At 37.4% G+C, this 22,936-nt stretch overlaps 1 protein-coding gene across 4 annotated transcripts in view; it reads left to right on the forward strand.

Moving 5' to 3' along the window:
* The first annotated feature begins 377 nt into the window (after positions 1-377).
* LOC306861546 (signal peptide, CUB and EGF-like domain-containing protein 1) overlaps positions 378-22,936 on the forward strand; it is a 72,977-nt gene continuing 50,418 nt past the window's right edge. For all 4 annotated transcript variants that reach the window (XM_079403870.1, XM_079403871.1, XM_079403872.1 and 1 more), the window contains exons 1-4: positions 378-509; positions 2,086-2,208; positions 9,696-9,821; positions 17,885-18,019. In XM_079403870.1, the coding sequence (XP_079259996.1) occupies positions 422-509; positions 2,086-2,208; positions 9,696-9,821; positions 17,885-18,019 (472 nt within the window). In that variant the 5' untranslated portion in view covers positions 378-421. The remainder of the gene's footprint in view (positions 510-2,085; positions 2,209-9,695; positions 9,822-17,884; positions 18,020-22,936) is intronic.

Here is a 22,936-nt window from a genome sequence, read left to right on the forward strand (position 1 = left end):
AAATCTAGATTTTATATAATGACATAATGTGTGTATAAAGTAATGCATTTCCTTAATATAGACTACTCATTTATGTTTTTAACCCTTTTTATTGCTTAATGTTTATTGTTCTTTTTTCGATACTCTCTATCTATCTATCTATCTATCTATCTATCTATCTATCTATCTATCTATCTATCTATCTATCTATCTATCTATCTATCTATCTATCTATCTATCTATCTAGGCACTCTCTCTCTCTCTCTCTCTCTCTCTCTGCCCCCTTCCTTCCACCTCCCATCTCCTTCTCAAATGTGCGCAAACCAATCAGCAGGCGTCTAGAGGCTCGAGCTCTCGTGCTCTTTCTGCCAGCAGCAGCAGAAACGCTTCTTATCAAAGAAACGCACAACTGGAGAAGTCCATTCACTCACAGCCTCTAACCATGGGTCCTGCCTGCTTCTCCTGGGACGTCTGTTTGTTTTTCCTTCTCATAAATACTTTAGATGTCATGGGAAATGTTGGAGTCGCAGGTAAGTGTTCCTCTGTTTTTTTCCCCCCCTGTAACTTTCACATAATTTATTTGGTGAAACATTTAACACCTGATATTGGCTATAAGTCAGTGGTTGCATGATTTTGCACATGATTTCCATGTAATTGCATTACATTCTGTAGCCTATTATTAAACCTGAAATTGCATTAATCTAGAATATTAATTTAGTCATACTTTGTTTAAAATTTTGCCCTCTCATTACTGACAGGTATATGCGTATTTGAACGCGTCCGTCTTGTTTTACGCGTGATATTCCTTAAGGCGAGCGTTTGCCGGGGTCTCTTCGGTCTCCCTTGGGGTCTATAGGAACATGAGCCGCCCTGATGGGGTCGGTTCGGGGGGCTTATCGACCCCTCACTCCTCCACTATACGCATTGTGTCTCTCCATAATGAATGCATGGAAAAGTCAATAATGAGACAAACAACAAAAACAGATTGTCGGTTGTTTTTAACCACGACGACACTACTGGCGATTTAATGGTGTTTTATATTTTCATCTGTGGGTTTTAGGTCGAAATCGTGCTTTTTCTAAAAAACAGAGAGATTAATAGCCTAACTCATCTCCAAATGAGTTTGACGATTGCGCATAGTCGACTTGTGGCTTTTATTGTTTTGAAGATTTTCAAATAGATAAAACAGTACTCTGATTTTCTTTCTCCATGTGTATTTATGGTTTGGATGTTAGATGAAAAGAGCGCACCGTTGCGCAAAAGTTCTCCGTTTTCATAAAGTTTAAAGAAACACTCGATTTAGATCTTACAAATGATAAAAAGCCAGAGGAGAGGTTAAGGGGCCAGTGGAGTGGCACTGGTGAGGCTACACATCAATATCCAACCAAACCACCTCATTTACCTCTCAAAAGGACACCATTTCTCCTATATGAGCTTTCCAGGAGTCTGCTTATTCATTCATTTATTTATTTATTTATTTATTCACTTCTGTATTTGGAGCATGAATGAGCATCATTTCTGCTTTTTAGGTGAATCAATATATCACTTTATTGGACACTCTATTGGTTTTTCTTGGCTGAAAATGAAAAGCTAAACGTCTTCTTTCCAGACTGCTTTGTCTGAGTAGATTTGGTCATTTTTGTTCTGTACTGTTTCGTTCAGTTCAGCTTCACCTGTCTAAACCAGCAATACTATCCTTATAAGAAAAAGCAAAAGCAAACTGCTCTCAGCTCAGTGACAAAGAGTAAAGTACCACACCCAAACCCCCCTGTCAGAGACACGTAAAAACATAGATTTTTTGTGAAAGACAATGTTTATTTAATTAAATTTGAATAGTTTGTCTTTAGGTACATTGATGTGCAACACTTGGATGGATTTAGGTGTTTCTAGAACTCATTCTTGCTCTTCTGCTTAAATGTATTCGGTTTGTAAAAGATAGCAATGAACAAAAAATTTTAAAAGCTTATTGCATTTAAATTGAAAGGTTGTAATGATTTTAGAAACGGACATTTAGCTCAAATCTTTCTTACTCACTCAGCTGGCTGGAAATTTATGGATGTGTAACAAGCATTTAACTGCATCTTTGTCCATGTGATTACTCCACAGATGCCGACGAGTGCTCCGAATCCACAGACGATTGTCACATCGATGCTCTCTGCCAAAACAGTCCAAAGTCCTTCAAGTGCATCTGCAAGACTGGTTATAAGGGAGATGGCAAGCACTGTGAAGGTGAGGCAGACAGATCTCTCTCCCTCTGTTTTGTTTATTCTGTCCCTGTCCGCCCGTCTCTCACACACACACTCCCAGTCAGGTCATCCAGCTGTTCTCTTGCTCCTGCTGTGGGTCCTAATTAGTGAGGAGGAAGTGCAATGTGAGGGTGAGAGGTGCTGGGAGGGCAAAACCTGCTCCAGTCTTTACACTTCCCTCTCCCGTTCTGCTTGAGAGCACAGCACAGCTGGAGCCAACATACACACGATCAGAGCGGATCACACTCACACACTCGCTGAAACACGCACAGGCAAATGATTCACATCACATCACTTCTTTATACACTCACATAGATCTATTAAGCAGGTAGTGAACATGCATACTCTGATAAATGTTGGAAGAAGGTGCTGAAAAGATCACCTGTGCTCATATTTGCCAAGATGCCGATCTCAGCTATGTTTTCTTTATGTATGACCATAGTCTCAGATACTAAAACACCTTAATTGCAGAACTATATTGACTATAAATTAGAAATGAAAATCACAAATAAAATCTCCTTAACACAATTGTTCATGCAAACATAAAAAATTGCTGAGAATGTACTTACAAAGAATGATGTACAGTATGTATATTTCTAATAAAAAAAATTTCATTAGAAATTGTAGATTGCATTATGTTACAAAAATCGATACACAATATGCATTTTTCTAATTTAATATTTTTCTTTAAAAATTATAGATTGGTGTTATTGAATAAAAAGTTGACATGCAATATGTGGTTTCTCTAAATTAATATTTTTGTCATTGTATTACTACAATTGAAACAATATTCATTCAGTTATGTATTGGTGGTATGTTACATGTCTTTTTCATTACATATGATATATTGTCATTATATTAAAAGTTATATAAATATGCATTTTTCTAAAATAATATTTTTCATTTCGAAATGTATTATCAGCATAAATTTAATGAAAATGATATTTAACCATTATTTAAAAAATTATTTTAAACTCAATTATACAAAATATTATTCAATGTAAATAATTATATTTTATACTTTATTGCATAATTTAGTACTCATAAGTTTCCTTACTGAGCAGGTGCATGAATAATAATTATTGATAATTGCTAGAAAAATTGCATAAGTGATGTAATTTTTCTATTTCAATAATATTTCATTACCCAAATCAGAAGTTGTTTATAGACCCAGGTTAAGTGAACCCAGGAAGAATTTGTATTCATCCAGTTGTCCAAACATACACACACTTCCCTGACTTACAGCTGGTGTGATTGATGATACGACCTACATGGGCGTAAACGAGTTTGAGTATCAGAGAGGTGGACTGAACCTGATGGACACTTTTACAGCAGACACACATTCATGTTGCTCTCTCTCTCTGCTGTTTCCTATTGTACTCTGCATTCTTCATCTGTGGATTCTAGATTGTTCATTTTGCATCTCTCTCCCTGTTTCACCCACATGTGTGGAGCTTGTGTTTCAGGAAAAGCATGAAATGAGCTCTCTACCTATTATGACACCCGACACCCATTCTCAATTGCATTAATGAATTAGGTGGATGTAAAATGGCATTACACCAGACTGCTGCTCAGTTAGCGCTTAAAACTCCTGTGTGAGGCCAGACAGTGTGGGCTAGAACAACATCTTTTTATTTCTCTAAGGAAACATGGGGAATGTTCTGGACTTTACAGAAGCCTTTTCCTCCCACCTTTAAACTGCAGTCTACGGTCGCAGGGCAATAAGGCTGTCAGTTACGCTGAATCCAGCCGGGCCGCTTTGCTCTTAGCATGTTAACTATGCGTGCATGTGTGCGTCTCCTCTCTTTTTTGGCTCTTATGCTGTCTGAGCAGACATTCCGTCCACAGTGTAATGTGGTGTATTGTGGGAAGTGGGGGGGGCTGTTTTTTCTGAAGCAAAAAGCCCATTAACACCCCCCATGCTCACCCTTTAATTAAAGCCCTGCATGTTTGGCTTTGAAGAAAATTAAGAAAACACTTGCTAACACTCTAATGTAGTCATGTTGTCTGTCTACACATCAGTGCGTTTGTAGCTAGTAAAGTCTGTTGAGCACGAGGAGGTTCATCCATTAAAAAAAATGTGTAATTAAATTATGAAAATATTAATGATCACATCTGAATATTTTCCTTAAAAAGCTTGAATATGTTTAATAATATTAATATATTTTTATTAATATTAATAATTTGTTGCTTTGCCTGTTTTTTATGTGCATGATGCCTCCTAAAGGCCTTTTAGTAAAGCTGTGCTATTCTGATGCTTTTGATTGGTTCTCGTTTGGATTTGCAATGCACCACGTCTGTCAATTACATCAATCCACATTGCTGCTGAAAGCTTTAGGCTACAACCTGCCTGAGAGTTGAGTAACTGATTAACAGTTGAAAACATCCATTAGAAATGTAGAAAAGTAATCAAATGTAATCAGTTGCATTACTTTAATAAAGTAATTGAAATAGTTACACTACTTATTACATTTTCAATAGGGTAACTTGTGATATGTAACCTATTACATTTCCAAAGTAACCTTCCCAACACTGTTCATGACCCATCATTTTAATATCTTGTAAGTTTCTTGTATACAACAAAGAGGCTAAATGGAGACTTTTAGCTGAAGTCTCCTGCTTTTTAGATGTTTCTCCTAAGAAATGATCATAGCAGTCCATCATGTCAAGGAAAATATCTCAGCCTGTGCTCATATTTACCAAGATGCAACCCAGAGTAAATTTGTATTGCTTAGAGGCTGCTCTTTCAAAGCTGATCTCAGCTACATTTAATTTATGTATGACTATTGTCTCGGATGTTTCTCCTAAAACACCTTAATTGCAGACAGTTCGTCAGAAAAAAGAAAAATCACAATTAATATATCCTTAAAGGAATTGTTTACCTAAAGTTTGCTGAAAATTTACGCACTCAAAACGGTTTAAATATGGATTTGTTTCTTAAAGCTTTTGACTTAATCTGTTAATTGATGGACTGGAGTCATATGGATTATTTGTGGATTAATGTGATGTTTTTATCAGATGTTTGGACTCTCATTCTGACGGCACCCATTCACTGCAGAGGATCCATTGGTGAGCAAGTGGTGTAATGCTAAATTTCTCCAAATCTGTTCCGATGGACAAACAAATTGTGTAAATTTTTGGATGAACTAATGCAGGGCTGTCCAAACACAGTCCTGGAGGGCCGGTGTCCTGCAGAGTTTAGCTCCAACTTGCCTCAACACACCTGCATGGAAGTTTCTAGTATGCCTAGTAAGAGCTTGATTCGCTGCTTCAGGTGTGTTTGATTAGGGTTGGAGCTAAACTCTGCAGGACATTGGCCCTCCAGGACCGAGTTTGGACAACCCTGAACTAATGATTAGCATCTCAGTTGTTTCTTCTCTACACCAATGTGAATCAGATGTAGTCTCCTGATTGACAATAAGATTAATCTTTATCACTGTTTTTAGTAATTCCAAATAAATATGGCTTTAGATGGCGAGAAGTTATGCGTGGACAACAAAACAGGTTTTTGAGTTGTTTCGAGGTGCATCTGCTTGTAATTGAGAATTTGTAACTGCAACTTCTCTGTATTAACATGAATGATGCCATGGCTGTCACTGCTGAAAGATTTGCATTCGAATTGTGCCAGAAACAAAGCCGATGAAACAGAAAAATGTGTGAGCCGATGAAACGGGAACAGAGGAATGTGTATTTGCTTGTTTCTGTCAGTGTAAAGTCAAGCGATATGTGAGATGTGATTTGTAAACCTGCTTTACATTATGTAGCTGATGTTTTTTGAGGGCTGGTGGACATAATTTAAACGCAGATGCCATAATGCAATTAAAATGCTCTTACAGCAGAAGTATGTCTTTTTAAGTGTATCTGTCCATCTGAATATGTAGCTATGAAACTATAAGTAAGCCATTGGTAGGTTGATTCCCCTGAAAAATGTAAACACTGTGGCTCTGTGGTGCTATCGAAACATTGCTCTGTTTGTTTGAGCATCCTAACCGGCATGACACAGCAACATTGGCTCAACCAATGGCACAAGTTGGGGGCGGGACTATCAGAAATGAAATGCATTACATGCTTTAAAGCCAAAAGGGAGAATTATATAACATGCAATGACGTAGTTGTGAGATAGCGCTTCATTCCTTACCCTTTTGGGTTTTATTGATTATGCAAATTGATTAATTGATGAGATTCATCAGTGGGGGAGCTCATAAGGGGATCCACACAGATCACAAATCCCCCATGATGCAAGGGTTTATTTGCAGGGGTGGAGAGATTAAACAAAGCCTTAACATGACTCAGCATCAGGTCAGTGAGTTTACCTGGGAGAGAATTGTCTTGTCTGCCTTGTTCTTTTTTCTTGTTCCCTCTATTCCTTTTTTTATCTCTGTCTGTGAAAGAGGTCAGGTAATTTTTGCCACTGAAGAAGTGCCCTAGTCTCTGAGTCGGAGTGTGTGTGTAGTTGTGTCTCTAAGTGTGTGTTCATATGTTTCAATGAGAAAACGTTAGAAAAGGGAATGGGGGGTGGAGAGGAGGAGACAGATAAATGGAATGAGAGATGGAGGTGTCGACCCATTACTAGGCCATTGTCTGCCTGGTGTCTGCGGACTCGTCACAGAGCTGTCGATGCTCTGATTGGCTGTCTTGAGTGTGCCCACCTTCATCCCTGACCCTCCCCTCACAGGACACTTCAGTCTCTTTCTGCTTAATGTGCCACCACACACTAAAACTCTTAAAATCATCATGTAGTTGACGTGAAATTTCAAGCATTTAAAGCTTTTTTTGAACAGCATTTTAAATTCTTTTGTAAGTATTATTATACTCTACAGTTTGGTCAGTATCATATTTTAAAGAAATTCATACTTTTTTTCAGCAAGGATTCATTAAACTAACAGTAAAGACAATTATAATGTTACAAAACATTTCTGTTCTTTTGTTCAAAATGCTGTTCTTTTGAACTTTATAAAATAATCCTGAAAAAACTAATTGTATCATAGTTTCCACAAAAATATTAAGCAGCACAGCTGTTTTCAACATTAATAATTATAAGAGATGTTTCTTGAGCAGCAAATCAGCATATTAAAATGATTTCTGAAGGATCATGTGACACTGAAGACTGGAGTAATGATGCTGAAAATTCAGCTTTGCCAACAGGAATAAAATACATATTAAAATATATTAAAATAGAAAACAGTTGGAATAATTTGACAATATTACTGTTTTTACTATATTTTTGAGCAAGACTCATTTCAAAAACATTAAATATATTAACAAACACAAATGCTTGGTCAGTGGTGAACATGCACTTTTTATGGTTTTGTACAGTTACAGGACCTGAGAGAAACACTTCCTCTTATGCAGTACATATGAAGAGTTAAACCTAATATGAGTTAAATCTAAATGTTGAAAAAAGTAGATGCAACTCTTTTCTTCTCTTGAATGGATTGACTGAGTGTTTGATAACTCTGTTAAGACCAGCACTTTTTTTATTTATTTATAATAAGGTGCAAATTCATTATGAATCAATGCAATGTGGTTCCAAAAATCTAAGAGGGCACATGCTTCAGTTTGTATAAGTTTTAAGGTCATTGAGTCCAAAATTTGTGTCCGAAATTTTTGCACAATAAAAAATAAATACGACCTCATGTTGTATCAATCACCTTTACACACTGCCTCCAAAACTTTCGTTTGTCATAAAAAATTTGGATCAGGTTCAACAAAAAAAAAAACGAAAAAACGCATACGAAAATTTCGGACTCAGTGTAATGACCTTTACACTTCATTACTGATTTCTGCTCGCTTACCTGTACTAAACACTAGAAGTGGTAACTTTACAGAAACACACATTAGCAAGGCGTCATCGTTTGTCCTAGTCAATCAAAAAGTGCTTTTTTGCAGAACCCCCTCTTTCTTTGCCCTCTGCATGGCAAGTTTTTCAGTAGTTAGGATTTGGACATGTGTTGGACCATAGGGGTGTTGAGGTGTTGCCTTCCACGGGCGGGCTCCACCCCTGCTGATGTGTTAGCGGAGGTGCTTAATCTGCTTGATGGGATGTTGAGCGTAAACACTTCTCCTTTGATTAGAGACATGTGCGTGTTGACAGCAGAAACCGGCCCAAACTGTCGGCTCACTGCCGGGTCATATCAACAACAGCTCCGAGGCAGGAAGTATGTCAGCTTGAAGCTAACTAGCCGTCCACCTCTTTAACAAGCCCGTCCCCCTCACACCTTCACTGGCACTATACACTTTGTTAGCCTTGCAAACGGCCGCAACTCACACACACAGACACCTAAAAACATTATCACCTCAAATCACACTCGGTTTCTTACTGTTCTGGATGTTTTGCCTTTATAATGCTACTGACAGACACAGTGAGTCTCAATCACTTATAATTGTGTGGATTATTAAAAAAACATGTATGAGACTCCCTGTGTGGCTTTCAAATAGTGAGATCTAAACTTTAACCTTTGAATCTGTCATTTTTTCATCTCGTTTACCTTCAGGGGTCTCCCTCCATCCATCTTTTTTTCGCTTTTCTCTCATTTTTCCCTCTTCCTGTAGATGCAATGCTCTTCGGGAGCATGTTCACTAGATAAAACGGTAGTGAAACATGAACTTTTTGTTTGCTCCAGAGTGTTTATAGATGTTTTCATGATGAGTTGGCTCCATGGTTGTCTACTGTGATGGTCCTGTTCTTCACAATAAGCCAAAACTGACACTCTTTGAAAGAAAAAAGAAACAAACAACGAATAAAATACTAGTGAAGTATTTATGGCTCTATAATTCTGGTGTATATCTGCATGTGTGTGTGATTTGTGTTTGTGGCATGAGTATGTGTTACTGTACACTCAATATTTTACTGTCGGGATAGATTTTCGGTTTTGAGTAGAAAAAGAAAAAGAAAACATTCTTAAACACAGTTGTCAATGTCCTCATAGCCTTAGTTGCACAATGTGGGTTGTGAGTGTTTTTTTTTGTTTGTAGGAAATAACGTGGATATTTTTAGTTTGTGCTGTATGTCTCCATGAGCACAAGCCAGGTTTATTAAATCACACACTCCTATGTAGCGCAAAACACAAAGCAGATACCCGCGATCATCATCTGGCAGTGAACAGACACTTGCTGTCTATCTGATTTCAATGCATTCAAGTGTGTGTGAGTGAAAGAGAGAAATATTGTGTTTATTTTAGTGTCCCTACTTACGTCTGTCTCCTGTACAAACTCATAGCAGCAATGAAAGCTTGTTTCATAAGCTAGCTCTTCTTAAACCTCCTTATTTAACCTCTGCTTAGTATCAATAACAGGATTCGAATTTTTGGTAGTCTTTTGGTATTAGAACAACCCTTAACTTGTGTATTAAACTTCAATGTGTAACTCATCCATACCGTTTGTGCAAAAAAAAAGATTGCTGGATTTTATATTTGGGTGTATTTGTCTGATCTGTACAGACTCAATGGTTCATTATGTTGTCTTTTTCAGATATGGACGAGTGTGAAAACGACTACAATGGTGGATGTGTTCACGACTGCATCAATATCCCGGGGAACTACAGGTGCACATGCTACGACGGATTCATGCTGGCAGATGATGGGCACAACTGTCTTGGTAAGATGCTAGAAAGAAATATACGCACTCAGTTGCCTCTCCTGACGGACTTACAGATGAGCTAGTCCGTCGTCATCTCTTTGCCCGGTTAATGACCTCTGTAATGACCCCCCTTCGCAAACGTAAACAAATCTGCCTCAGCGATCTCCACACAGTGCCTCGGAAAAGGCCAGCCGAGCCACGTCTAGCACCAGTATTCCATCCCCGTTGTGACAGGAGCGCGCCAACAGGAACCTCGCGATTATTTTCATGTCTTTAAAATGTCACCCAAATGTCACCAGTGGCGCAATCGTGTCCAATTCCCAGAAATCGGCAGTCAGGTCCTATGTTTATGTTAGCGGTTAAAAATGGAAGTAGGGGAAGAAAAGGCTGAGAGAAAATTAATAACTTTTCCATCTCGTATTTATTGAAATAGTTCAAAGATGAAATTCCATGACCCAGAGAGTTAGGGCCGGGTCTCATGGTTTTGCTGGATTGCTGTGGGGATTCAGGAATTCGTTAAAAAGTGTGTTTTTTTGTAGCGAGTCTGTCTGTGTTACCCCTCTAATTGAGTGCAGATGTGTCCTTGGTCGAAAGCGACTTATCAACCTGAAGTGTGGTGGCTTTATGGTGTCATGGTGACTACGTATTACAGTCCAAACATCAATGTCGCAAGAGATAAAGAGAGAGAGGACAGCACTGGTGTGCGTCTGAGCAGCTGGATGAAGAACTTGAGCTGCTCTCATCTCATCTCCTCTCTGCTCTCATAATCCAAAGCAAATATGTACGCCGAGCCGAGATTCAGGATGCTGAGGTCATCATTTTTCATTAGCCACTGTAATGATGATGGATCCCAGAGCAGGACATCAGGGCTCAGACCTTTAGAGACTTTTAGCACCTCCTCCATCTTGCTACATCAACTTGCACAATTCCTTTATATAGTTTTTCCTAATTTGTGTCTCTTTCAAAACAACTGAGGCGGTACAATGGTGACATCAGATAATAGTAATACCATGGTAATTACTTACTACTTAGATATCACAAAGTACTTAAAGGTGAAGTGTGTCATTTCCAATCCAATCTTGGGAAAATTTGTAAACACTGCACTAGTTGGAAATTCCAAAGAATTTGTACGATCTGACTGGTCACCCCTAGTTGGCGATTTTGTGTGAATTTGTGCGATCTGACTGTACGATTTGTAGGTAAACCAAGACCCCATTCCTATAGCAGGCAATTTACTATGGATTTGTACAATCCAAGTGGTATAAAAACATAAGATTTGTAAATAAATTTGATGGTCCACTCATAACCCTACCCATAGTTGGAGTTAATTTGTATGAATTTGCACGATCTGACTGGTATGAAAACGTACAATTTGCTGGTAAATTTTCACAGTGAAGATCCCCCCAAACGCCACCCCTAACTGACGATTTCATCTAATTTTATATGGTCTGATTGGCACAAAAACATACAATTTGCAGGTAAAACATCACCATAAAGGTCCACCCCTAACCCCACCTCTAATTGGCAATATCATATGAATCTGTACGATCTGACTGGTATGAAAACATTAAATTTGTAGGTAAAATGTCACCATAAAGGTCCAACCCTAACCCCACTTGTAGTTGCCAATATCAAATCAACTTTTATGATCTGACTGGTACGAAAGTGTACAATTTGTAATTGAATGAATGTCCACCCCTAACCCCACCTAGTGTAGCTTGTGAAATCAGTGAAATGTCAAATGAAGGTCCACCCCAAGACATAGCCCTTTAGAGGGATGAGAGCAGATCATATATAACATATGAATGAGATACAAATTAATAACAATAATCACAACCAATTTACTGAAATACTTACAAATAATCATGAGACTGTTGGTCATTTCTGTACCACTGGAAGCACCAAACAACTGAGAAAGTAATGAATGTTTGCACTACCTCCATTGCTGGACCAAACAAACAGTCCTGCCCCTAAATCGCGCCATTGGTTGAGACAATGTTGCGAACATTTGCTCTTAATTTTATCGCAGTAGCGCTAATAAAATCAGTCTTTGTTAAGCAATTTAATGCATCCATGTTATTCTGATTAAAACCACTTGTTGAACTAAATGCTTTCATAGATAGAAACTTCCCTCTATTGAACTATTGGGCCTAAAACAAGCAAGGTGCTCTTAAGTTATTTCTTTGAATACTATGGCACAACCATGTAATGGAACCATGCCTATAAAACCAAGGTATTACTACAATACAGTGTCTAAAAACTGATAATACTGAATGGTAATCTATCGCTATATTTCTTTCTTTCGAAATCAGCCCTTCCATTTTTCACTTTCTCGAACTTTTCTTTTTCTCCCTCTCCTTAAAATCTCTCTCTTTCTCCCGTCCTGTCTTTGCACTCTCCCTCTCTCTGTATTTTCTTGGTTATCTTGGCTGTGGGTCTCTTTGGAGGAACTCCAGGCTGTTTCCCTAGAGGCGATAGACTTGCCTTCTATTTGACATCTTTATTGTGGAATGTCTCAAATACAAGTCTAAATGATGGCTCTGGGAACTAAGACAAGGCCGTAGAGGGCCATCAGCAGCACTGAGGGGGCTCTCCTGTTCGAAACCCCCTCCCTCTGCTGCTCTTGTTATGTCTTTCCCTCCGCTTCAAGTTTTCTGTGCCTGACTCACTAAATTTCTTTTCATTTCTTTCCGTTGTCTTCTCTCCTGGATTTAATCTGGTTCTGCCTGTCTTTGTCTCAGCCCTCTCCACCATCTCTACCTAGAAATAGATTGACACAGAAAAAGCCAATCATTTTAGAGATTTTTCTCTCCCTGTCCTCTTCTTTGCCTTGCATGCTGTCTTTTTTTTTTGAGTCACTTTAATCTTCATTCGAGAGGTTCAATATAGCATTTGTGGCATAAAGTTTATTACCACATAAAATGATTCCAGTAAGTCTCTGTTTTTATACAAGGACTAAAATTGTCTTTCGGTAGATGAAACACTTCCTTGGTAAAAGAAATGTCGTCATATGGCGCTTCGTCATGTTTCCTGTTACTCTCTCCTGTCTGCTTAATGCTGATGCTTCTCATTCACACACCATCTGAGTGTGTGTTTGTTTGCTCTTTCGAAACCTTATTCATTCTCATTGACGCTTTAACATCATATGATGTGTTCTCATAGCACCCTCATTGGCATCTGTGCACATTATGGCAAGTTCAATAGGAAGTGAACTATTGACTTTCTTGAAAGGTTAAATGAATCATGTTTATGATGACCTTTTCCTGTAATCTCTTATTTGTGCTTTTGACATTCTCTTTCTATTTCATTTTCTCCTTGTATGTATTGCTTAACCTTTTCCAAGATAGTTAATGACTTCTTTTAACTAGATTTTTTACATTTTCTGATGGAAATGTGATTGGTTCATGCAAAAATCTTCATCACATGGTTGTTTTGGGTGATTGCAAAAATATTGCTTGTTAGCATGTTGCAAGCATGAAACATAAGTTTAAATATATTAAATTATTTATAATAAAGTCATAATTACGTAAGCTGCATTTGAGAAGTTTATTTTTTTTTCATGTTGATATGTAAATGGTCTTCCATAAATCATATCCATTTAAAATGTCATTGTTTATAGGGCTAAGCATCATATTTAAGCAACAAATTATCAGAAATTGTCTGGCTTGTATTCACTGTACTTAGGCTTTGTTTTATGTTCTCGGCTACCAATAAAAGTAGTATTCAGCTCAGATTTAAATCCATTCCACCGATACCCAACCCACCCAAGCAAGAGTAACGGGATGAGCAATAGCAATAGTGATGCTTGCCTTAGTGTGGCTTGTTCTGATTATGTTCTGCATAAACACACACACGCACACACTCACAGAGTGTGTTCAAACAAACCTACTGAGCGCTAACCAAACCGCGAGCTCTTTGAAACGGTACGGAAATCAGTGCTGTGGCTTGTTTGCCCGGCTGTTCTTGTGTAGGAAGTCGTTTTAGATCTCCACATGTTAACAAGTTAAAGCTTTAATTGATTTAAGATTGGCTAATGGGGAGCTGATTAAAGAGCAATTTACTGCAGTTCCTCTGTCTTTTTCATTTCCATTCTTATTTGTTTTTTCTCTCTGTGCAGGCAGCTGGACTCAATGTGTTGATCATTTGGCTCTTTTTTTTTTTTTATGAATGCCTGCGCTGCTGCTGCTGTTTATTTATCTTTTGGCTGCTTTTCCCTTCTCGCTCCAACATCAGAATAGGAGGAGAAGACTGATGTAGTTACAATTACAACAGGGGCGATGTTGTAACCGAGGTCACTTTAAACAAGAGACATCTCAGTACCGTTCTGTTGTGTTTAATTCAATTCACATCATTTCAGTTAAATTCAGTTTAACTCTTCTCTTCTCTTCTCTTCTCTTCTCTTCTCTTCTCTTCTCGTCTCGTCTCGTCTCGTCTCGTCTCGTCTCGTCTCGTCTCGTCTCGTCTCGTCTCGTCTCGTCTCTTCTCTTCTCTTCTCTTCTCTTCTCTTCTCTTCTCTTCTCTTCTCTTCTCGTCTCGTCTCGTCTCGTCTCGTCTCGTCTCTTCTCTTCTCGAGTTTATTTCACGTCTATTTTGTTCTATTCTGTTTGCTTTACTTTGCTTTACTTCTGTTCTGTTGAATTGATTTCACTTTACTTCTATTTTATTCAGTTTGTCACTTTGTTTGTTCACATGATTTTGTTCTGTTCTGTTTGATCCGTTCTTCAATTCTTCTCTTCTGTTAGCTTCTTTTGGGTTCATTTAACTTTTTTGTTCTGTTCACTTCACTTCTGTTGAATTATTTCTCTTCGCTTCTGTTTTGGTCTGTTCTGTTTGTGTCGCTTTTTTTTTCTGTTCTTCACTTCTTCATTTCCATTCTCTTCTGGTCACTTTTAAGTTCATTTCACCTTTTTTTGCTTTACTTTGCTTTTCTTTGCTTCACTTCTGTTCTAATGTCACTTTTGTTTACTTCACGTTGCTTCTTTTCTCTTAGGTTTCTGTTCACTTCACTTCTATTCTGTTCTTCATCTGTTGAGTTCTTTTCACTCCTGTCCAGTTCTTTTCGGTTCTGTTCAGTTGTCGGTTCACTTGACTCTTTTTTTTTTTTTTTTTTCAGTTCACCTTTGCTCCCTTTAATTCTATTCACTTCACTTTAGCCCCTTTCACACAGTTTTGATCCCAGAAAATTGCCAAAAAATTGCTAGAGTGCCTTCTGTGTGAACACAAACACATCCTGGGATTGATCCTGGGATGGCGACCTAGTAACATTGCCTCCGCCTGAGATTACTTCACTTTTTTCTGTTCCCTTCTGTTCTTATCTTTTCTGTTCCGTTTTGTATAGTCCTGTTTAATGCTGAACTTCTGTTGTTTTTGTTCTGTTCCATTCAGTTTATTTCCCTTCAACTCACTTCAGTTCAGTCCTCTCCTCTTAGTCTTTGATTTTGACAACCTACAAAATAGCAACATGGCATTTATTTTGGAAGGCTCAAGGTATAAACTACAATGTTTCATTAATTCTTTAAACACTGTGTTGATCGCAAATTATTTAGAATGTGCTTGGGGTAAAAATGTAATTAAGAAAAGTTTGTGTATTTAGGGTGTTACATGGCTACACTTTCCCAAAGGAAAATTTTATTGCTCAAAGTTTGCTCTTTTATAGATTAGGAGACGTGGAGTTTTTGATTGTTTCGGTTATCATTTTTATAATTATTATTTGGTGTGTCTTCTCCTGAAAATCCTTTGGAAATGCAGACACAAATTACACAGGGGTCAACATACACCAACTGTTGAAAAGTTTGGGGTCAGTAAGGAATTAATACTTTTATTCTGTAAGGATGCATTAAAATTGACCAAAAAGTGACAGTAAAGACGTATAATATTGCAAAAGATTTCTGTTTCAAATAAATGCAGTTCTTTTAAACTTTTAAACACAGAAATATTAAGCAGCGCAACTGTTTTGAACACTCATGATGATAAATGTTTCTTGATTATCAAATCAGCATTTTAGAATGTTTTCTTAAGTATAAGACTGGAGTAATTGCTAAATTAAATGTTTAAATATATTAAAATATAAAACAGCTATTTTAATTAGTAATATTTCACAATATTACTGTTTTAACTCTATTCTTGACCAAATAAATGCAGTATCGGTGAAATTAAAAATCTTACTGACTAAATTTTAGAATGGCAGTGTAGGTTATAACATAATAAATATACTTTGAATTACATATTAATTTGAATTGCGTATTTGATGACAGATATTTCAATATCTGACTTTGAGATTCTTTTAAAACTTTTTATGTTAAATCAATGCAAAGTAGAAGCATTTTCACAAGTAATCTCAGACTTTTAAACCGCGTAGTACAAAAAGCTTTCGGTTCCTGGGGCAGACAGGGATGCCTCTGTGGACAAGGGCATAAAGACCCCCTCTCTCGATGGGTACAGTAGTTAATAGGACAGTAAAGGCCTTGCTGTCTTGGCTGCATTAACGAGACGCCCTGCGGATGCTAAAATAAGAGTTATGTCTCCAGGTAAAGCCAGGAGCCACAAAATAAAACACTGTGACCAAATTAAACTGTGGTTGTGTCTGCATGTTGTGGATGAGATTTCTTGTATGTGTATGTCCTACATTCATACATGTCTTTCAGCTGATGCGTATTATCGTAATTTATTCAAAGAAAATAGAGAATAAATAGCAAGTCCAGACTTCAGCAAAGAAGTTAGCCCAAATAAAGTGTACAAACCAACAAGATCCACTCAGGACACAAAAGCCCTAGTTTATTAGACAGTTAGTCTCCTTTAGCCCAGTAGTCTTAGCTCATAAGCTAGACGGGAGATGATAGTGAAGTCATTGGGCCGAATAGTGTGCTTTTGTGCTGCCACACACAGGCGCTAACGGCTGTAAAGGTCTTTACGCACACAAATAAAGAGCTTGTAAAACTTGCTGCCTCTCAACGCACTCCAAACAGACAGGGCAGTAAACATAAACTTTGGACTTTGTTTTGGGGGTTTGATTTGGGTTTGTTTTAGTTTTAGTTTGATTTTGTTTGGGGATTTTTTTTTTTTTTTTTGGTTTCATTTGGTTTTTGCCTTTTTGTTTGTTTTGTTTTTGCTTTTTGTTTAATTAGGTTTTGCTTGATTTTTGTTTGGGTTTGTTTTGCCTTGTTTGTTTTGCTGCAGTTGGTTTTGTTTGGTTTCATTTCGTGTTTTGCTTTGTTTGGGTTTTGTTTGTTTTTTTTAATTTAATTTTTGTTTTGTTTGGTTTGGTTTCATTTGGTCTTTGCTTTTTGTTGTTGTTTTTTTTTTTTGGGGGGGGGGGGTGATTTGGTTTTGTTGTTTAATTTGGTTTTGTTTGCTTTTGTTTGGGTTTTTACTTCTTTTTGTTTTGCTTTGCTTTGCTTTGTTTTGTTTAACAAAATACTGGAGTAATACAACCAGCATGTGCATGTTGTCTATTCAAATTACAGCTATGTGAATTCCAAGCATGATCCCCTTTAGTGGTCTTCAAGTGTCTATGGTGAAGACCTGTAACCTCTAGCCTGAGGAGGGAAAATATGTTGTCATGAGCATTCAGCAGTGACGAGTGACAGAAGAGTGGCAGTGGTGTTACTCCGAGACATAATAGCACCCCTGAGAGAGAGTTATGGGCTGCCGACTCCACAGAGGCAGGTTGCTGTGTTAAAGCTGCATAAAACTCACCCATGTGTGTTACTGGTCTCCAGTGTCACGCTGTCACTCAAACCAACATACCCACAATGCCATTTATAGAGCTGTCAAAGACAAAGCCATGGGCAAACACACATACAGATTGGACTTACAAGATACTGTCATCCAAACAGATTTTAGTTTAGCCAGAGTATTTAAGTAACGATTTGGCCACTACTGAGGGTCTGGATGTCGGATATTGCTTTAAATTTCTTATTTAAGACCGCTTTTTCCGAATAAACAAACACTCTTGCAAATACCTGAGCTGAGCCGGCTTTGGTTATGCAGAGAGACAAACCATGGTGGTTTTGCCCAGATCCTTGTGCTTGAATGACTGTGTTTGTGTGCTTTGTAATGATCGTATGTTTGTGTCTCTTTAGATGTGGATGAATGTCTGGACAACAACGGCGGCTGTCAGCAGATCTGTGTGAACACCATGGGCAGCTACGAGTGCCAGTGCAAAGATGGCTTCTTCCTGAGTGACAACCAGCACACCTGCATCCACCGATCAGATGGTAAGTCTCATCCTGTTAATACTATATTTTTGTCCTACTTAGATGAGCCAGTCATTTCATTGTTAGCTTGTTTTTTTAAGTTTTGCCATGTTGGTCTTAATTCCCACTCTATTATGTAATTAAATTTGTGCCAAAATTATTGAATGTAACTTTTAGAGTACTGATCGAATTATATTATATTATATTATTAAGTTTTAAGCTGCAAGTTTAGGTATAAATGCATAAAAATCCAACTGCATATTAATCAATTTGTGTCATTTACTGAATTTAAAGAATGAAAAGACGATAACAAAAAAGAAAGTTAACTTATGATGTTGATCTCTCATTATCATTCAAATGTTATTATTATTATTATTTAAATAATTGTAATAATTTAAAATATAATTAAAAATAAAATAAATTAATTAACTTATTTAAAAAATGAAATTATACAGGCTTTAAGATATGCATAATAAAACTTTTTCAAGGTATATTGTTGGTTTATTTAGGGCTGGGCGGTATATCTATATATTCTTTATAAGCGATACGGTATGAGGTAATACCGTTTATATCGATATACAGTAGTTTGATACGAGCGCATCTGAAAAATATAGCATAGGACACAGACTGAGCTGCTGCGGAGAAATGCATAATCCAATTTGTTCTAAACACATGACAAGCTTTATATTAAGGCCTTTAAAAACTGGTAAGATACAATATAGTTTATAGTTTTGCATAGTTTAAGCGGCTCGCCGTCAGATGCTTGGACAGAAAAGATGCGTGTGCCGCTGACAGAGACATAGGCTACTCGCGCTGTTTAATGTGTTTGAGACGTGCTGTTTCCCTTTATGCATAACTTACATTTCACAGGTATGTCCTCCGTCTGTAAAATGGAAATATTTCCATTTTGCTGTCAGAAGTGCACAAGCCTTTTGCTTTGCGATTCTCCGCTAAACTTCAGTGAACGAGGGCCGCGTGCGCATGCGCGCCAAACAGACAATGAAATAGGAGCGCAATAATTCTGACTAAAATATACATTTCGCTGAAATATTTGTAGTTGGACAATAAATGTGACATGTAGAATTTTAAACCTACAAGTGTTTGTTTATGATAGCACTGACTGTAAAGTGACTGTAATGGTATAATCAAAATAGCCTAACACAACTCTGTGCTTTTGTTCTTATTTATTTTCATTTTTAGTTTAGTGAATTTAACTTCCGCTTTAAAAGCCTGATTTTTGTTTTTAGATTGCAATGTTACAATGTTAGAATGAAATGTGATTTTAACCCTTTTTTGCACATAATATCAAGGCTTACAGGGTTACATTCACTTTATTTGTTTTCATAGCCTTTAATATGTAGCTATGTTTTGTTGGACAACATTAGGCAATAAGTGAAATATATATATTAAATACGGAGTTTAAAAAAAATACGAAAATACAGATATATACCATATATCACAAATCGGCCAAAAAATACCGAGATATGAATTTTTGCCCATATCGCCCAGCCCTAGGTATATTATATTATCATGCATTTTAAGATGTGCAGTTCAGTGTTTCATTATTATAATAAACACTATTTTTGGACTGTTTGTGACATCTGCATGAAAAGTAATGTCCATTGCTTGTGGCACAAATGTAATTCCATACTAAACATGAAAGTTGTGATAGTCTGTTAGTTTCACTGTTATTGATAATATTACTCGCTGGTGAAAGATTGTCGTGTCCTATTGGGCTATTTTCTTATTCTTTTCATGTGTCCATGTGTGCTCTATAATTCTCACTGTGGCTTCAGAACAGCCAATTCAGCGACATCTCACTTCTCTACTTGTCTTGAACCCTGGACAGAGCTGAAGGTCAGAGGTCGAAGTTGAAGGCATGAATGCGCAGGCGACCAGTGGGCATGTCTTTGTGTGTGCATGGTGCATTCGGTTCAAATGCTTGGTAAAGTCAGTTGTGACGTGTGACTTCATGACGTGTACATGTGCAGATCATGCGACCCTCTTGTGCTTTCTCATTCCGCCTGTCAGATTTAACTAATGATGCTTCTCCACGTCGAGGCGGATGCATTCCCACACACTACGCAAATCTAAACAATTCGCACACATAGTCATGAATGAGAGTGGGTTGCTTCGTAATCGCATCTTTGATGTCTCTCACAATCATGTGTGGAATGTGGAGAGGAGTGTACGACCCCCTTCTTTTCATCCTCTCCTAATTTTAAGGCTTTGTTCAGAATATATATATATATATGGGAGAAGATTGGAGAGGGAGGAGAATGATAGAGCCAGTAAGGAGCTGGGCAGAAAAATATACAATATAAGAAGTAGTAGTGTGTGTGTGTGTGTTTTTTATGTGAGTGCGTGGTACATTTGTGTACTTGTCTGTAAACAAGTTAAAGGATTGTTTTTGTGGATAGCTAACTGATGTGCTGTGGCAGTCCTGGATGTCTCTGCACGCTACACACACACACAGACACAGCTCTATCCACTGTAAACAGAAGAGGAATCAGAAACTCTCCACTGGAAAGACTGGGCATCTTTTACATTTATTAATTGTACGAGGAATACAGTTTTGCTCAAAGTCGACAAGAACCTTAAAATAAATAAATAAATAAAATAAAAAGAGCCAATGATTATCCTTGAAATCCATGCTTTTTAATTACTTTTTTTTTTAAAGATTTTATTTTATAAATTTTTTATTTATTTATTATTTTGTTTTGGTGTTATTTAAATATAAGATATTTGACATACAAATCTTTAAATAATTTACAGAAGACAATAATCCTACAATAATAAAAAAAGTCGAGGTACTTGCACACAATCACAAAAGGCTGTAAACTGTAAAGGCATAAAGTCAGCCAATCAGATTAGACGTTATCAGATCAAGAAAATATGCAGACAATATCCAAGTTTCCACCTACATATTGTTAGGCAAATTTTGTGATATAGCAGAAACGGAATGGAAACACCAAGATTTATTATTATTATTATTATTTATAATAATTTGTTAATAATTTTACATTATTTAAAAACAATATAAAATGACATAAAATGATTATTTAAATTGCATAACAAAAATTAATTAATAATATAATAATTTCAAATTGAGTTTATAATGTTGAATAGAAACAACAGCTTTCATCCATCGTTTGCACTTTCGTTTGGTGCCGTTAGTGGTACAGAAATAACACACTGCACCTTTAAGCCCGCGTACAGTCTTCCTCATCTGCCTTGGTCTCACAGTCAGACACACTGATTACAAACAGGCAAGCTTTCACACGTTTAATCTCACCCTAAATGAACCTCTCACCTTCCTTCATCACCCTCACTCATCAATAGTGTGTGTTTGGGAATCTGTGTGTGTGAATGTGTGTATGTTTCTTGTTTACAGTTTGTCTGTCACCAGTATGGCCCATTGGCTCGTGTCTAAGACTTATGCATATGTGTGTGAGAGTGTGTGAGAGAGAGATGTGTGGTGTTGTGTGTTTACAATTCTTCACTCACCAGTGCGTCCTACTGGCCTGAGTCTAGCGCAGTGTTATATGAGTGTGTGTGTGTGTGTGTGTGTGTATGTGTGTTTGTGTGACATTGGCGCCGTCTGTCTGCTGTGGAAAACTAGAGCTCTATAAGAGGCCATGTTCTTTTGACTAAGGCTTCTGTCAGTTCTATTGACCTGTGTGGGTCACCGTTTTACTGTATGTCCACTTCTACAACACCTCACATAGTTTATGAAAGAATGTTGTTTAAAGCAGTTGTTGTGGTCTATTTATGAATATGCATACATGAATAATCATATGCAATAAGCACATGCTATCTATCTTATCTGTCTGGCTATCTGTCTGTCTGTCTGTCTGTCTGTCTTAAGTGATGGATAGACAGACAGAGGTGGAAAGACAGGTTGAGGGATGAAAAGATAGATAGATTGAGTGATGGATGGATAGACAAATGGATGAACAGAAAGACAGATAGACAAATGAATAGACAAATTGAGGGATGGTCAGTGTTGTGAGTAACGCGTTACAAAAGTAATGTATTACAGTAACGGATTACTTTTTGCTGTAACGCAGTAGTGTAAGGCATTACTAATCAATTTTCAGTAATATTTTACTTAGTACATATTCAGCAATGCTTGCGTTACAACACAATTTTAGCCCAAAATAATAAAAAAATACTAATAATAATTTAAAGTCGGGCTCCGACTTTTTTTACGTCCCTAGGGCCGGGCTTCGGGCCAATATTCACGTCATTGTTCAGACGCGGGCCTGTTTTAGGCTTCTCTTTATCTTTATATTTTAGACATCCATCAATTATTGATATAATAAAATTGCCACGCTGGTGGAAACGACATGAGTCCGTGCTGCCGCGACTGTCAAGAGCGGCTCGACGGTGTTTAGTGTCCCGCAGCAGCAGCGAGCCGTCAGCACAGCTGAAGAGTTCTGCCTTCAAATAAAAGCTTGCCGTAAAGCCCCAGCAAAAGTAATTACCATGAATGTGTCCAGGGGAAATAGTAAGGATTCGTCATCTCCTCATTAGATGAGCCTTTAGAGAGAAGTGCATCTTCACGGATAATGATTATAGTACGTTTTTATTTATATTGTTAAGTAGTAATTTAAAGCTTTCTATAGATATATTTATCATGTCTGTGAGGCATGTATTCGCTGTATTTCGGTTCATTTTTGTGAAGCGCTCCTGTTCAAGATAAAAAGCACGTTTTGTTTAACGTTTTGTTAATATTGTGAGTGCACACAAATAAAAGTAGACCCTTTACAGTTACGAATGATGTATTACTGTTACCTTAATGATCAAAAATTATGGCGATCCATTGAAAAACAATTGTAATTGATTGCGCTGGTGCCTCCATGTCCTGAGCTTTAGCTTCCACTCTCCGCACAAACTACTGGATGCAGCGCACATTTATAGGTTTAACGTTTTAAC

The sequence above is a fragment of the Barbus barbus genome (genome assembly GCF_936440315.1).
Source record: "Barbus barbus genome assembly, chromosome: 42".
NCBI classification, from domain to species: domain Eukaryota; kingdom Metazoa; phylum Chordata; class Actinopteri; order Cypriniformes; family Cyprinidae; genus Barbus; species Barbus barbus.